Source organism: Argentina silus (genome assembly GCF_951799395.1).
Source record: "Argentina silus genome assembly, chromosome: 3".
In the NCBI taxonomy this organism is placed as follows: domain Eukaryota; kingdom Metazoa; phylum Chordata; class Actinopteri; order Argentiniformes; family Argentinidae; genus Argentina; species Argentina silus.
The window spans coordinates 14,115,872-14,132,478 of record NC_139657.1 but is presented as its reverse complement, the minus strand read 5'-3'; the positions used below and the strand labels follow the sequence as shown (position 1 = coordinate 14,132,478).

Genomic DNA, 16,607 nt, shown 5'->3' with positions numbered 1-16,607 from the left:
TGTGTGTGTGTGTGTGTGTGTGTGTGTGTGTGTGTGTGTGTGAGAGAGAGAGTGTGTGTGTGTGTGTGTCTGTGTGTGTGTGTAGGGGGGGGGGGGTGTATAAAAACGTATTAAATGCTATAATGGAAGACGGGGAGGCCACAGTGCGAGGATTGCGTAGATCTAAGCCTCTTTTTTTTCTTGGGGAGGGAGCTTTTCTTATTCAAAACAGCCCCACAAAAGACTTCCAGTGAGCCTTGCCACATCCCCATCTGACTCGAAGCCATTCATCAGCCTTCCGAGCCTATCAATGACATGTCCCCATCAGGGCTCCTATAAAATCAGCCCCTTTCCCATGAAACATCAGCAAACATTTTGACGGGTCTGGCTTTCCCCCCGCTGGATTTCTGGAGTCTCTACCCCCCCTCCTCCCTCATCCCCACCTCCCCTCACCACCACCACTACCACCACCAACACCATCCCTCTCTCGGCGGACCTCAGATCCTCAACATCTCCTGCGACAGGCAGTGGTCACGGAAACAAGGAGCAAGACGAGGGGAAACCTACTGAGGAGGGGGAGACAAAGCCATTTTCTTGGAGGAGCCAGTGCGCCGTTGATGGGAAGAGGATGCATTGTGGGCTGCTGGAGGAGCCTGATATGGATTCCACAGGTTGGTTCTGCAACTCTGCAGCCTTGCCGGGATGCATGGGAACCCGGTCTCTGTTCTGGAACACTAGCCACTGGGCCCCTGGGAGTCTTTCTTTTCAGCCATTTTAGAGAGAATCTTTGAATGATTTATTGTTGAATTCGATTTTTGTCTACTTGAAACAGTGGTTGTCTTTGAGATTAAGCTACACTCACCATGGCAGTTGTTTGTTTGCAGTTCATTTAGATGTCATAAGAAGTGGTATTGTAATCTGATGTCATTGATTGAAGAAAAACTCATTCCAATGAGTTTAATGGGACTTTTTGATTATGGAATAACATTAAGGACGTTTTACTTATGGCTTAGTTGAATAAGCGTGATTGTGGTGCTTTAATGAAATTACAATTACTGTCAACAACAACAAACAAAAAACTTTTCGATCTCCTTGATGTAAATGCCACTTCGGCCGCGCGTGTTGTGATGCACCTGCTCCTGGTAAACAACTTACTGGGTAAGCCGCTTTAGTCGCCCGTAGCAGGATATGTCGCATGCAATCGCAAGGAATAGTTCGTTTGGAATTGATTATGTAAAACAATATGTTTTATACTAACATATCTTCTTCCAAACGAGCTTGTGAGAAATGTGCAACGGCATTGAAAATGCGTTTTTAATTCATTAAAACAGCTATTATAGGCATATTGTCTAAACATTGCGTTATATTTTTCCATCCATTACGGAGAGCTCACATTAGGCTAGATAAATGTAATTTCTATAATTGTTAATTTAGGCCTATTTCATAGAAGGCCTATTCTGATGAATATTTAGTATGCGGTTCACTCTTTTTCAGGTGGCCTAATTTACTCTCTCATATTGGAGTAACTTGAAAGAGCTGTGTAGGCCTAATGAATTATCCTAGATCTGTTTCGCCCGTTGATCGAATTTAATCCAATTATTTAGAGCCCCACCTTATCTGTGCACATGGCAAATGATTCAATTAGACAATTACAACGTAAGGATCAGTGCTACAATGGAGCATTATTGTCACCTCAGTGGACTAACTTCATCGACAACTTGGGAAAACGTCTTTAGAGATGTACAGGTATGCACGACACTTTCGTTCAAATTCTCCTATAGTTCTCGTATAATGTACTATTTCTAATTATAATAGACCCTGATGATATTTGAATAATGATAACAATAACCACCATAATAATAGCCTAATCATAATAATAACAACAACAATAACAATAATAATAATAATGGGTTAATAATAATAATAATAATAATAATAATAATGGGTTAATAATAATAATAATAATAATAATAATAATAAGAAGAAGAAGAAGAAGAAGAATACAGTAATAGGCTAATGATAATGAGGATTGGCCTACACATAACTTGATTTTCATTTACAATCAAGGTGAATTCTCAACTCATGGCTTTCAGAATGTTCCTGTCTTACAATTAAACCTTAGTGAATAGGCTAAGAGGAACACATCATTGAATAAATAGACTAGGCCCTATTATAATTGTGAAGAACGGTGTGGATAACAGATTAAGCATATGATTACATTCATTATTTCATGCTGTATAGAGTGGTACTATTCTATTCTAACCGCACGTGCCACTCTACCATAAGGTGTCGAATATTCATTTATCCACTGAAAGTTCTGAGTTCCTAAACTTTTCAATTTCTCTGACCCCTTCTGTAACCCCTTCTGATGGGACGGAACCGGTTGCCTTGCCAACAGTCAATTCTGGCAACTGCTGCTATGGTGATTGTTGTCATGGCCCGTGCGGGAAACAGGATCTACACGACTACGAGAAATATTATAAGTGTTTCTGCCCCAAGAAAGGACACCAGTTGAGCTATTTCTAAGTAGAAATTAGAATGGGACAAAGGCCTCTGTGTCGCGAGGCTGGTCTTGCAATGCGCGCAGGCTCAATTGGGCGAGTGTGTGCGCTTGTAGTCCCCCAAAGAACAATGGTGGATTCCTGCCGTTTTGGTGAAAACATTTCAAATAGAAGCACAGCTGCGCCAAGGCCTACACAATCGATTGTTGTAGAATACCCTGTCACATTAGTGACGCAAAAGAGTGTATGGCTGTAGCCTGTGTAGGCAGTGATATCTATGCAACTAGCTTTGCACTGCCTATATAGATACTATAGTCTATGGACTACTAGCCTACTTGTGAATTTCCAATTTGGCAAAATACTAACAAAATACTTTACAAGTAGGCCTAGAATAATCCGTGGTGCAATTTAAGTGAAGTTAATAGCCCCATAGGCTTTTTAGATAAATCATTGACCAACCTAAATTTGATTCTATGCATGATGTAGGCCTGTTTCCTCTATGTAAACCACATCCAAACATCTACCATCCCATTGATTATATTGAGTAAATAATACAAAATATCTGGTGACACTTTACATTAAGTGGCTCTATACCTGTGTAATAATAATGTAATTACGCAGGAACAATCTTTTTGTTATGTAGTCATTTTGTATTTGCTTTGTAATTACATAGTAAGAGTTGAGCATTTCTGTAATTACACATGGAAATATAATCAGTACCTGTTCCACTGTCCCTGTGTAACAACAAAAACACTGAAGACTTTTACCTCAAAATTACAAAGCAATGATTTTCTAATTCAGAACATAGAACATAACGTGTTACGGCAATGATTAGTGATATTTACAAAGGTATACAATCAACTTAGTGTGTGACCACCAGCCACCTGTTGCCACATTCTGATGTCACCATGCACTAGATCAGCTCTTAACTATAGGCCTCCTTTAGTCAACACTTAATCTGTGCTTCCTTTAGGCTATTAAAAACAGATATACTTGTGTTAACTCCCAGAGGTTTTTTTCTGACCTGTGGGCTTTTCTTTTAGAGAGCTGGATTGAAAGATGCCTCAATGAGAGCGAGAGCAAGCGGTATTGTAGTCACACGTCCCTGGGGAATATGTCCAATGACGAAAGTAAGCATGAGTGCCGGTGTAATCATTTAGTATTCATACAGACCTCCTACAGATAGATATTTGTTCAAATAATCTACTGTATTGTCAGACCTGAACTGAGATTATGTATTCAATGTACAGATCTAAGGGGCTATTCTCGACCTAGAAGTGGGTGTGGTGTCGAATTATGCACAAAGCACAGTTGTACGATAGAAATTTGTGAGAGCACCCTTTAATAAAAATTTAAAAAAAGTAATATCAATACATGTCCCTTCTGATCTGCTAATTGACATTAATCATAATTCCTATTGTTGTATAAAAAAGCAATGATTTTGCTGAAAAAGCAATGATTTTGTATATTGTTTATATTCTAGTTTTCTAATAGATGTGATATTTGAAGTAGTGAAGTTGACACATGCCTTTTTGTTTGTAAAAGATGAGGAGAAGGAAAACAACAGAGCCTCTAAACCACATTCAACACCGGCTACGCTACAATGGTGAGTGTTTGGTTTAGTTATGTCTTTCGCCTACGTTTTCATGTTCTTTAGTTTCTTGAGTTTTCATGCTTTGTGTTTTTTTGTGATCTGGAATCTCAAAGCTGAAATTGTGGAGACATTTCATAATTCTATTTTTTCCATGAACTTACTCATTTGTATTTTTCTTTTAGTTACTTGATAGAACTTTGAAGTTTACAAATGCATTTCCTCATTTACTGGTAACAACTTTCATCAAGGCATGATTTTAAACAGAAAACAGAGGAAGGGAGAGTTTAGTATTTAAAAGGCTTGTTTTCCTAATATACTGTAGTGCCTCTTATTTTCAGAAGGGAAAGACATTTGATATAAAGTGTTTATCTGTCATTTTCATGCCACTGTGACCAAGGCCGGTTTGTGTAGATCTGTCAGACGTACACATTTCTGTACAGATAGACATGTCTGACATTCGAGACACAGATGCAGATCCAGATAGATGTTCTGGATTCATGAGGATGTTAGAGGAATGTTGTACATTTTGTCCCCAGGGATTAGGCTACGCATTACCACTTCAATAGATTTGGAAGTTCCCATTTTATCTCATTTAGTAAATATCCCTCTTTGTTTTGGTTTGATGACTGAAGGAGGTATCTTAGAGCAAAAGATTTCAGGATTCCTCTGGTTGTTTTTATTGAGAAAATATTTGTATTTTAGCAAATACATATTTTTATTTTAGAACTAATCTGGTGCATGAAAGGGAAAAGAACCAGATGAGAGACTGTGTGACTAGATGTCGCTTAAAGTTTATAGGCAACATAAACATGCACATGTTTCACTTACTGTAGCCTGCATGATGATTATGAGAAATACAGTATCATGCATTATCAGACAGACAACATTTTACTGTACTGTATGACCTACATCTATTCTGTTAATTCCCTTGTATATTGTCTAACTCATCTATCTCAACCTCATAACAGTTGAACATTTTCGGGCATTTCCAAGCTTCTCACTCTTTAGACTGTTGTCCCATATTTTTCTTTGAGACGTTTGTATGACAGATATAAGTTTGCACCTGTGTGGATGAGCTGATGTGTTGTTCCAATGCTATTCTAATTATTATAGAGAGTGGGATGGGTGAATGGGATACCAGTCCAGAGATGTCTTGGGGATCAGAAAGCAGTTCATTTTGTGGGATTGATAGGGCTGGTTTTCGCCTACAGGCTGGAGGAGAACTACGAGATTGCGGAAGGGGTGTGTATCCCCCGTAGTGCCCTCTACATGCATTACCTGGACTTCTGTGAAAAGCATGACACACAGCCCGTCAACGCTGCCAGCTTTGGAAAGGTAGGGCGCAACACTCGACCGAACAACTGACTAGATGGAGTGACTGTTTGATGCAATCCAAATTATTTTGTGTGATATAATTTCGCTTACTGCCCAAAAGTAACCATCCTTTTGATGCAGCATGTTTCTGCTTATCTACAGTATCTTGTTCATACTTGAAAATGAAAAAGTTTTGCATTTAAATAGTATGCATACTGAATATAGATATAGATCAGTTTCATCGCTTCTTATGGTACACTAAGAAAGAAATATCCACCAGAGGTTATTGAGGAACAGCAGCCTGTTGACGGGTCCCTGTGAAAACCGCTGGAGGGATAACATAAAGACAGAGAAGACATGCTTGCCTGTGTTCCCACAACCCAGAGAAGCCCCTCAAACCCACCTACTCCCAGCCACCCCCAATACCCCGGCCCCCGGCCCCCAGCCCCCAGCCCCCAGCCCCCTCCTCACCCCACCCCCGCCCCTCCGGAGCTCCTGTCGGAGGATATTGAAAAAGAGAAGGGGCCTGGATTAATGTGTAATTAAAGGAAATTTGGAAGGGTGAGATGTTGCGGAATGTTAGATCAGTGGCTGGAGCAGTGTGGGGTGTCCTTTAGGAAGGCTTCATTGATTCGGGACAAAAAAACTAGAGAGGGCCCGGGCTGCCTCCCTGTCTGCTCATTTATCAAGCGGGGCCTGACAGAAACTTCACAGCTTGGCCTCTTTTTTCATCCCACACAATGGAGAGCTCCACTGTTTGCTAAAGTTTCGGCAACGGGAGTTGGACCAAGGAGCCAATCTCATGGACAGAAAGAGAGATAGAGAGAGAGAGAGAGAGAGAGAGAGGGGAGGAAGAAGAAAAGGGAGAGAGAGAGAGATTTTTGGAACGGTTTTTAATATGAAAAAATAATACCCCTGAACGTGTCAAAAATGGATCGCTCCCAAAGCCTTTTTCTCCCACAGCAAGTGGAGACCTCCTCGGGGCTAAGGCTCTGGGAATGTTCCTGCTCTTCCCATCTAATGGACCTTATTAAGCTGATACTGTCCCAACAAAACCCTCTCTTCATTAGCTGCTCAGTCTGGGTTTATACTGTCATACATGAGCTGTACATGGTTAAGGATATTATGGGAAGGGAATGCTAATCCCTTGTTTAGGAAGTTATGACCTGTTTTTGTTGTCTGTCATTTTACTGTGTCTGTTTGTCGTTTTAGTCTATTTGATTGCTTATTGTATACACAATTATATATAGTGTATACAATAAGCAATCAGATAGACTGCTTATTGTATACACAATTCTCTACTCTAGAATGATAATACCATTGTCATCAAGCACTAAATCTCACAAAGGAAAATCCACTGATACATGTTTATCCTGTAATTTGAACAGATTATCAGACAACAGTTCCCACAACTGACCACAAGAAGACTTGGCACGAGGGGCCAGTCAAAGTAAGTCAATGCTGTGCTCCACTTTTCTGACCAAAATATCATGGCAGCATAAACTCTAATTTAGTTTGACATAGTTTTTGATTCGTTTTGTCATGAATGAAAAAAGGAAGAGGACTGACAAAATACATTCCAACAATAAGAATGAGAAGGAGAATAGCCTCAACCCGCCTTTAACCAAAAACTATCCACCCCACCCAGGTACCACTACTATGGCATCGCGGTGAAGGAGAGCTCTCAGTACTACGACGTGATGTACTCCAAAAAAGGGGCGGCATGGGTGAACGAGACAGGGAAGAAGGAGGTCACGAAGCAGACAGTGGCGTATTCACCACGCTCCAAACTGGGGACGCTCTTGCCAGAATTTCCAAATGTCAAAGACCTAAATCTGCCCGCCAGTCTGCCAGAGGACAAGGTAAACAGGACTCTAAAAACTCCAGCCACATAGCCCCCCTCTCCCCTCTCCCTCCCATCCAACCATCCCCTTCGCCCCCTCTGGCTCTTCCCTTTTCATCTGGCCCGGGACCTTCACTGTGCTCGGGTTTAGAGAAGGACCTTGAGGATTTATATGCTGGCTCCTCACTAACTCTTAATCTTTCAGGGAGATAATAAGATCCAGCAATGGACAAAGGACAGGCACTAGCTGTCCACCTTTGAAAAGGAGGCCATGATTTTAAATAGTTTGTGTGTTGTTGATCTCTAAAGCCTGTTTTATATAACATAGTTTTGGTGGAGACCTGCAACAGGTATTTATTGGTGCACATGCTTCTTAAAAGATTTATTTTCTTGTTTTTTTCGTATCACTAGCTGCTTTAGTGCCTTTTATCAATACAAAGCACCAGCTATACACAGTGTGTTGTACAGGTACTGTATGTTCCGTTTCGTTGGACAGGTCGAGAGTATAATTGAAGCAGAATTGTGGTCTTGTACATCATCACAATAAAATATTCCTGAAAAGTTGTAATGTGTGCAAACATTGACTATGATACAGCTGTGTATTTATAATCAGTATTGTCTAATCTCATCCACAGGTGTCTACCTTCATCATGATGTACAGAACACATTGTCAGAGGATACTGGACACAGTAATACGGGCCAACTTTGATGAGGCAAGTTGCTCCTTCATTTTCCAAACTATGAAAAATTATCCGAAGTCTCATTCATTTTTGTTAAATACAAATATTTACAGTATTTACAGTAAATGTTCTTGGGTTTTCAAAGTACCGGAATACATTTTCTTTAGAATTTATTTAATATTAATTCCATCTGAGAAAAAACAAAGTGTTGAGTGAAACATTTGTGGAGTATCTTTCCTTGTCTTCTACTTTGCTTTGTAATGATGACACTCCCATCTCTGGTGTGTCTCCAGGTCCAAAGCTTCCTGCTGCACTTCTGGCAGGGCATGCCGCCCCACATGCTCCCTGTCCTGGGCTCCGCCACCGTGGTTAACATTGTGGGTGTCTGTGACTCCATCCTCTACAAGGCCATCTCTGGGGTGTTGATGCCCACTGTCCTCCAAGCACTGCCTGATAGGTGAGTGTGTCTCCTCTCCACTGCGCAGGGCTCCTCACATAGAGGCAGCCATCACTAATCACTACCCAATAGTAGCCACTATAGACCAAAGGGACCATAGGAAAATGATGCAAACTTGTGCTCGTCCACCTCAATATTAACACCATGAAACAGACAGTTGTTATCTATTAGAGATACCACGAACTGGGTCTTATTAAAAGCATTTTTTGTCAAATGAATTAGGGTGGGTTGGATTAACATTTAATTTTTGCACATCACCCTATCCATCCAGTTTGACACAGGTGATCCGAAAATTTGCCAAACAGCTGGATGAGTGGCTTAGAGTAGCACTTCACGACCTGCCCGAAAACCTGAGGAATATCAAGTTTGAATGTAGGTGTCTGCATTATAGGATACAAATGTTACCTTCTATGCTCTTGTTATAATGATATACATTGAGAATAAATAGAATGGACTGTGATTTTAGTGAAGTGTTCATGATAGGCAAAGTCAATTGATTTCGAGGATAACAGGTCATATTTTCTCTCCCTTATGCCCACAGTATCTAGAAGATTTTCTCAGATTCTAAAGCGGCAAACATCTTTAAACCATCTATGTCAGGTACCTACCACCGTGTGAATTGAATAAAAAAATCCACATGGAGGAATATGACTGACAAGGATATATGCAGTGCAGTGTGATATGATGTGCTGTTGTTGATGCATCTGTCTGCAGGCCTCCCGGACGGTGATCCACAGCGCTGACATCACTTTTCAGATGCTGGAGGACTGGAGGAATGTCGACCTGAATAGCATCGCCAAGCAGACACTTTACACCATGGAGGACATGCGAGAGGACCACAGACGGCTCATCAGCCACTGTAAGTCGATGGTTAACAGGTTCAAGGACAGACAGACAGACAGACACATGCACGCACGCACGCACACACACACACACACACACACACACACACACACACACACACACACACACACACACACACAAACATACACACCACACACTTTTTTTCTGAAAAAAAAGCCTTGTATTTAAGTCCTAAACAACCCTATTGTTTTCCTATACACTTGATTGTACAGTGTTAGGGACTTCAGTCCCACATTCCTGCAAATATCGTAGATGTCAACCATTGCACAATCATTCCCACAACCAGGAAAGTCAAGCTTTAATGATGGAGATTGAAAGGTTAAACAAGTTCACTCTCCTCTGAAAACACCCTGTGGAGCATCTCAAATTCATTTCAAAGTCAAGCCCCAGAAATTGCCCTGATAGGGTCAGAGGTCACAGGTTGACTGGCGTTGTTGCATAAAGAGGCCATTTCAACTTCCACTCTGAATCTATTTTATTAGGTGAAGAGAAATTGTGCTGGTGATGGTAATGCTAGTTTTGGTACTATACAAATGATACTATTTTTCAACGTTATCTTTCAACCTAGACATAGCTTACTCTCTCCTCTGTGTGGTCAGTATATGGGATTTTTCTGCCCTGAGTGATGTACAAAATATACACGTTCCCTGAGTGATGTGTTTATAAACTGTGGCTAAATGCAGATGTTGTCCCTCTCCCTCCCTCTTCTCTCAGTGTATCAGGAGTTTGATCGCCTGCTGGAGGAGCAGTCTCCCATAGAGGCATACATCGAGTGGCTGGACTCAATGGTGGACCGCTGCGTAGTAAAGGTTAGTAGAGAACAGAATTTGCTCCTAATTTACCATTAATAATAATAATAATAATAATAATAATAATAATAATAATAATTATTATTATTATTATTATTGCCAGCTTTTATTATATTACTTAGATATTATATTAATTTAATATGTTATATATATTAATATGTTATTCACAAAGAAAGAGTATGGACTGTGAATGTCTTTAGAAATTATTTAAGTATTTGTACAGCAAATCAGGTCTGATAATGGCTCCTAAAATAGAGGAACCTGCATGTGAATTCCACCCATGTCTCCATGTCTTGCTGACGCAGAGGCACTTACACTGCAATCCTCCTAGTTAATGATGTCTTCAAGGCTCCCATTTGCAGCCATTATGTGCCAGATATGGGCTTGTAAAATTTGGTTTCCCCGGTAACATCCCGGATTCCCCAGACAATAGTTCAATGGGAAGGCGTGTCCCCAGGGGCAAATTAAATAGTTGACTTGTTGACATGTTTTTTCGTTTCTGAGGGTTAAGCCCCAATACGGACCCGGGGGTTAATTCTTTCCCCCACAACCCTACCCTTCCCCCTCTTTTCTCATGGAAATGTCCCCTTTAGGTGGCAGGGAAGAGGCCCGGGTGCCTGAAGAAGGTGGCCCAACAGTTCCTGCTGATGTGGTCATGCTTTGGGACGAGAGTCATCCGGGATATGACCCTCCACAGCGCACCCAGCTTCGGTGAGTGTCTGTGTGTCTATCATGGTATTATGGCATCTGTCTACCAAAACATTTTGGGGGGGTGGTGCCTATTTGGAGTGGTGCTCGTGCTGGTGTAGCAAGTGTTGATAAAAGTTCCTTAGTCCCTGTCTGTAGTTCTGGTTTATCCAGGGTCTCAATTCCCTAACACATGTATTGCCATATACATTCAAAGGACCCTTAGGATCTATTTAATGCCTTGGTTTTGGAAAATTGAGCTTCGGAAGTTGCCAGAGAATTCACCTCCGATTTTCTAACTCAACGTAAGAGATGGAGGGAGTGAGGGGTAAGATGGCAGCCTTGGCCCCCTAGCCTTTACTATACTAGCTAGCCGTGCATGACCAAGGGACTGAGAGATAGGGGTTGTAAAAAAAAAAAAAGAAATAGCTTCCCTTCCCCCTCCTCACCCCTTTAGCCCTGTCTGTGAATATCAAAGACACAGCTGGTTGCAGTGTTTTGATAAAGCAGCTCTCTGTGCGAAAACAGCTAATTAACAATGGCAACCCCCCCTTCCCAATGTGTTTGCCTGTCTTTCCATTTTATGACCAGGCAGTATTGCGCTCTCTTCCCTGAATAGCCGCCGGTGTTTATTATGCGCACGGTGGCTGGAGTGACCAGCACAATGTCATGATTGTGTCACGCTCCCTCCCAAGCAGTCTCATCTCCCATACGACCCAGGGGTCGACCATCATATATGTGGCTGAGACTTTGTACCAGGAAACAACCCTGCCTTTTTTATTGACAATCACCGCCCAGTCATTCTATTTATACTGCCTGTGTGTTGAGTGTGTTGGTATGATTAAATCTGTCATATGTTTTTAGGGACTTCATTTAAGCTTGTCTTATATGTTTGACCTCTTAATTGATCAATTGGACGATATCTGTTAGTGCTATTTCTATTAGTTGGTTTCTGCTTCACACTTCCAAAAGCCTGCATCCCTCACACTGTGGGTCTAATCCACAATTGGCATCCATGCGTTTTTGAGTTAATCATGCATCTACAGTCTGTAAAAGAGGAATATTTGCAAAAGTTCTCATTCCCTTCCTTATCTCTGTAGGCTCCTTCCACCTGATCCATCTGATGTTTGATGACTACGTGCTGTACCTGCTGGAGTCCCTACACTGCCAGGAGAGGGCCAATGAGCTCATGAGAGCCATGAAGGCAGAGGGGAGCACAGGTCAGACACCACTCGCCATTTCTAGAGGAAACTATACTACTACTACTACTACTACTACTACTACTACTACTACTATACTACTACTACTACTACTACCACTACTACTATGCTACTACAACTATGACTACGACTATGACTATGACTACTATACTACTACGACTATGACTATGACTACGACTACGACTACTATACTACTACGACTAGTACTACTACTACTACTACAACTATGACTACGACTACGACTACAACTACTACTACTACTACTACTACTACTACTACTACTACTACTAGTACTACTACTACTGCTACGACTACTACAACTACTACTAATACTACTACTACTACTACTACGACTACGACTACGACTACTACTACTACTACTACTACTACTACTACTACTACTACTACTACTATTACTACTACTACTATACGACTACTACGACTACTACTACTAATACTACTACTACTACTACTACTACTACTATACTACTACTACTATACTACTACTACTACTACTACCACTACTACTATGCTACTACAACTATGACTATGACTACAACTACGACTACTACTACTACTACTACTACTGCTACTACTACTGTAACTGTTATACACTGCTACACGTGAAGAAGACTGCTACAGTAGTTCCACTGGTACTGCACTGCTGCCTCTTCTCCTTCTACCTTTACTTATCCAGCAATCCTGCTACTCCTTCTCCCTCTACCACAACTAGGCCTACTACCACTGTAACAGCCACATCCACTACTACTGCTGCTGCTATAACTGGAAGCACAACTGCATGTCAAGACAAAACAGACAGCAAAATGTTGACATCATTGACAGTAGATGAGCAATCCGTACACACAGGACTCACTGGTGGTGTTTACCCCTGACCCTCTCATTCTAGCTGAGACAGAGGAGGAGATGATGGTGACAGAGACCACACCCACTCCCACGTCCCCGGGACCATACTCCCCGGCAAAGTCTGTCCAGTCAGTGGGGGTTCCAGCCGCGAATTCCCCCACAGCAGCCCAGTCCCCGGAGTACACAGGAGTCACAGCCACCACAGGTGAGACAGCATCAAGTGTGGGGAGGGAGTCTGTAAGGTGGGGAGGGTCACTTGGATAAAGCTCTATACTAAGCAATATCAGCTACATGTACAATGACAACCCAATAAAGGTACAAAACTGAAATGTTATGTTTCCTTTTTCTGTTTTTGATCTGAAGTCAAATGGTTTATTAGATCTGTATGTAGTTCTTGTAGTAAGCTGTGGTTATATAATGGATTTTTATAAGGGTCACGGCATGTAGATTCCTCTTTGCCAATCCCTTTGTCCCTGTGTGTATGTGTGTGCCAGGAGCTGTTCAGTCATATACCTGGTCCCTTACGTACACAGTGACAACGTCAGGTGGCACCACTCCAGAGGGTGGACAGCAGCTGCCATGCATGCGCACTGGTGCCCCCGTACCCCCTCCGTCCTCTGCCCCTCGGCTGCCAGTCTACGCCCACAGGGATGAGCATGGGTAAGCATGGGGATTATGATTATGATCAACTTCTTCAGTGTATTGGTATGATTATGATGATCGTCTGATTTACCATTCAAAGCTGGATAAACAACCTTTGTTGCACAATTTCAGTTTGGGTGAACTATCCCTTTAAGTACTGCATATTGACCTGTGTTGTGTGCTTTCACCAGGTACACTGGTAGCTACAACTATGGCAGCTACACAAACCAGCACCCTCACTCCATCCAGAGTCAGTACCCCAGTCTGGCCCATGAGCCTGGCATCCCAGCACCCCTCCCCTACCCCACCTACCATCGCACCTCTGCACAGGTCAGTACCAAACTCAGGTACTGGGTTTCAGCACCTACAGTTCACCTGGAGATCAATTAACAGTGCATGATGTCGCTATAGATCAATCTATTACTGTACATAGTATCGTCATCCAAAAAAAATGTTCATTTAGATTAGCTTTATTTTTACTCAAAATGTGTAGACCCTTTTGTTCAACTTTTGCTAGTCTGATTATGGTTACAGCGTCATCACAAAGTCAACAGCATTATTGTTTTGTTTCACTGAATGCACCACACCTACAAGGCTTTGTTGGTGACAATGATTGTTCTTGGTCTGGTGCCTTGTGTAAACTCTCTGGTATTTCTTTTGACGTCAGAGCAGTAAAGGAGTAAACCGCTGTGTATCACAACCCACAACAAAGAGACTGTTGAAAAGTAGAACAAATGTGAAGTGTATTGTTATTTGATGAAGCACTGAAGTACTGATCAACTGGCAGGTCATTATAGAGTTTCTAGAGTCACTGAAATATCAGGCATGTATCATAAGTCACGATGTAAATATCTTAATGTTATTTTTTTTAATTCACTGCGTCACGATAATGACCTACCTCTCATGTTTATTCACAGCCCAATAATAGTGGGCGTGGTTGTTTGTTTATGCTCAGTGTGGATGTAGTCACAGCGTAAATTCCATACTTGCTTTTGTAAGGTTGAATTTTACACAGGCAGTAAATCAGAGAGGAATGTTAATACGGACAGGAAGTTAAAGGAGAGCTTGCTCATTAGTATGCAAAATGCAGCTTTGGTGCCAACAATGTGGCATGCTCTGTGGAGAGAAAGAGAGAGAACTGTGTGGTAGACTCTAGCATCAATACTAGAGAAAAACAGAGAAAGAGAGCGAAAGAGAGAGAAAGCAGCTAGAGAATGAGCAAGAGGGTCGTCAGAAAAAAATAAGTTGCAAGAGTTAGTGTGAAAAGATAGACGAAAGAATCCAAGAGGATGAGTAAGGCAGGCAGGGCATAAGGAGAAGGAGGAGGGCGCAGCTGTGTAGTGTTGCTAGTAGGGCTCATACACTGTTAGCCATCGTGAGTGAGTGGTGTGAGTTGACCCTTCTGATGGTAATTTCCTGTCAAGGGCCCTCCAGCCTCCCGTGTCTTTGTAGTAGGAGGAGATCAGCTGGGCCTCAGCAGTCTCAGTGTTTCTGAAACTGCCACATTGAAGCCCTGAATCCGCCTTTCCACGCAACGGAAGCAGACAGTGAAAGGTGGCCTGGCCGGGGCCCAGAGGGGGCCCTGCTCTGTGCCTCCCCTTCCCACCACTCAATAGTCTCTTCATCAGCCTGAGCCAGTAGCCATAGACCAGGGGAAGGGGGGCGTTTATTAAAATATTGTTATTCAATGGTCTCTTTTCTGCGCACGAACAAGAGGTCGCTGAGCCACCCGTCCTGCTCTCTGACCCGTGATGACGGTCTTTTTCCGTGCCACGATCCCTCATAATAGAATCGACTGTTGTCTGTTTATATTTAGTGAAATAGGGGGAAGACTTTTACTTCCACTTTTTTCGCCCTGCTCTGAACTTAAATCGGGCACAATGTGTGTGCTTTGTCTGAGAGGGTCTCTCAAGACGAAGGGAAGAAGATGCCACGAGCGGAACACTTTGTTGGATTCCCCAAACAGTTGAAAATATTTTTTAAGTGAAGCTGATTTGGTCCGTGTTGTTAGTGGTCAGTCACCCTGGGCAACAAAAATACTGTATTACCCGCAAGCCAGTCTTCCAGTGTCCACAACATAACCTAAACAGTTTGGTGTGCTCACAGTATGGATAAACTGTTTTAAACCAATAAACCAGTAATGACACAAGTATGTTTTATTCGTTCCAGTTTGTTACAGAAATGGCGAGGCTCTATTTGCCGTACACAGAATGTACATTATGATATGACACATAACATGATACACTGTTAAACTCAACATCATGCTAACACACAGTATTCTCTTCGATTTGGCAGTACCCACTCAACAGCCAGATGTCTCGAATGGAGCCCTGCTTGATGGGTGGCACTCCTCGGCTGCACCCGACGCCCGTTGCCCCCCGGTGGCCAGACGTCTCTCCAGCCAACAGCTGTTACACCAGCCCCCCTATGCACTCCTCCCGCTACGCCTCCTCTGGAGACATGTACTCCCCACTGGCCCCTCGCAGGAACTCAGAGTATGAACATTCACAACACTTTCCGGGCTTCGCCTACATCAATGGAGAGGCCACCACTGGGTGGGCTAAGTAGCCTCCCTATTCAACCCCCAGAGGAGCTCCCCCTGGACAGCCCTGCACATGCAGCCAGCCTGCCAAGCCCTATGGATGCAAACCTCACCCTTTCCTTCCCCGAACTCGACCAGAGGCACCTAATCAAGAATATCAGTGTGAAGGAGTGAGAAGATGGGGTAGAGAGAATCAACAGTGGGTTACTGGAACTACAGGCAGCAGCACTGACAACTGAAGCTCAAGACTACTGTATCTGAACATCACAAATTCAGTAAATGATTGTGGTGTAGTTTGTTGAGGGGACTAATCTGTTGAGCTTTTTGTTGTTTGCAAAAGAAATGACCATGCAATTTTTCGGGTCTATTAGAAACAGAGGCAGTCAAAAGAATCATAGTGGAAATGTGCTGTGCGACTGCCAAGTTGTGCCTTTTAAACACAGTCCCTGCCAGAGGTTCTCTGTTTCTGTCGACTTCCTATGTAAACAAACACTTATCACTCCATCCGCTCATCCACTAATGTGCGCAGCTGAAGGAACTCTGTTGACCTTGTGGACTGTGGTTGACGTCACTACAATCTCTTCACGATTGTACTGACGTCCTGGTCAACA

The 16,607-nt window shown here is 42.5% G+C and overlaps 1 protein-coding gene across 3 annotated transcripts; it reads left to right on the top strand.

The window, feature by feature from the left end:
• Positions 1–607: 607 nt before the first annotated feature.
• Positions 608–16,022, top strand: rfx4 (regulatory factor X, 4; the record flags this gene model as incomplete). Of its 3 annotated transcripts, none has more annotated exons than XM_083666901.1 (18): positions 608–650; positions 3,524–3,610; positions 4,026–4,086; positions 5,286–5,409; positions 6,777–6,838; positions 7,037–7,250; positions 7,867–7,944; positions 8,205–8,368; positions 8,640–8,740; positions 8,910–8,968; positions 9,083–9,227; positions 9,947–10,041; positions 10,635–10,752; positions 11,829–11,948; positions 12,865–13,017; positions 13,307–13,472; positions 13,646–13,784; positions 15,750–16,022. In XM_083666901.1, 18 exons carry the CDS (start codon positions 608–610, stop codon positions 16,020–16,022), a joined length of 2,202 nt encoding a protein of 733 aa, XP_083523027.1. The 3 variants fall into 3 exon arrangements, with proteins under 3 accessions (XP_083523027.1, XP_083523026.1, XP_083523025.1); XM_083666900.1 differs by having other exon boundaries at positions 12,856–13,017; XM_083666899.1 differs by having other exon boundaries at positions 12,856–13,049; positions 13,318–13,472.
• Positions 16,023–16,607: the final 585 nt, after the last annotated feature.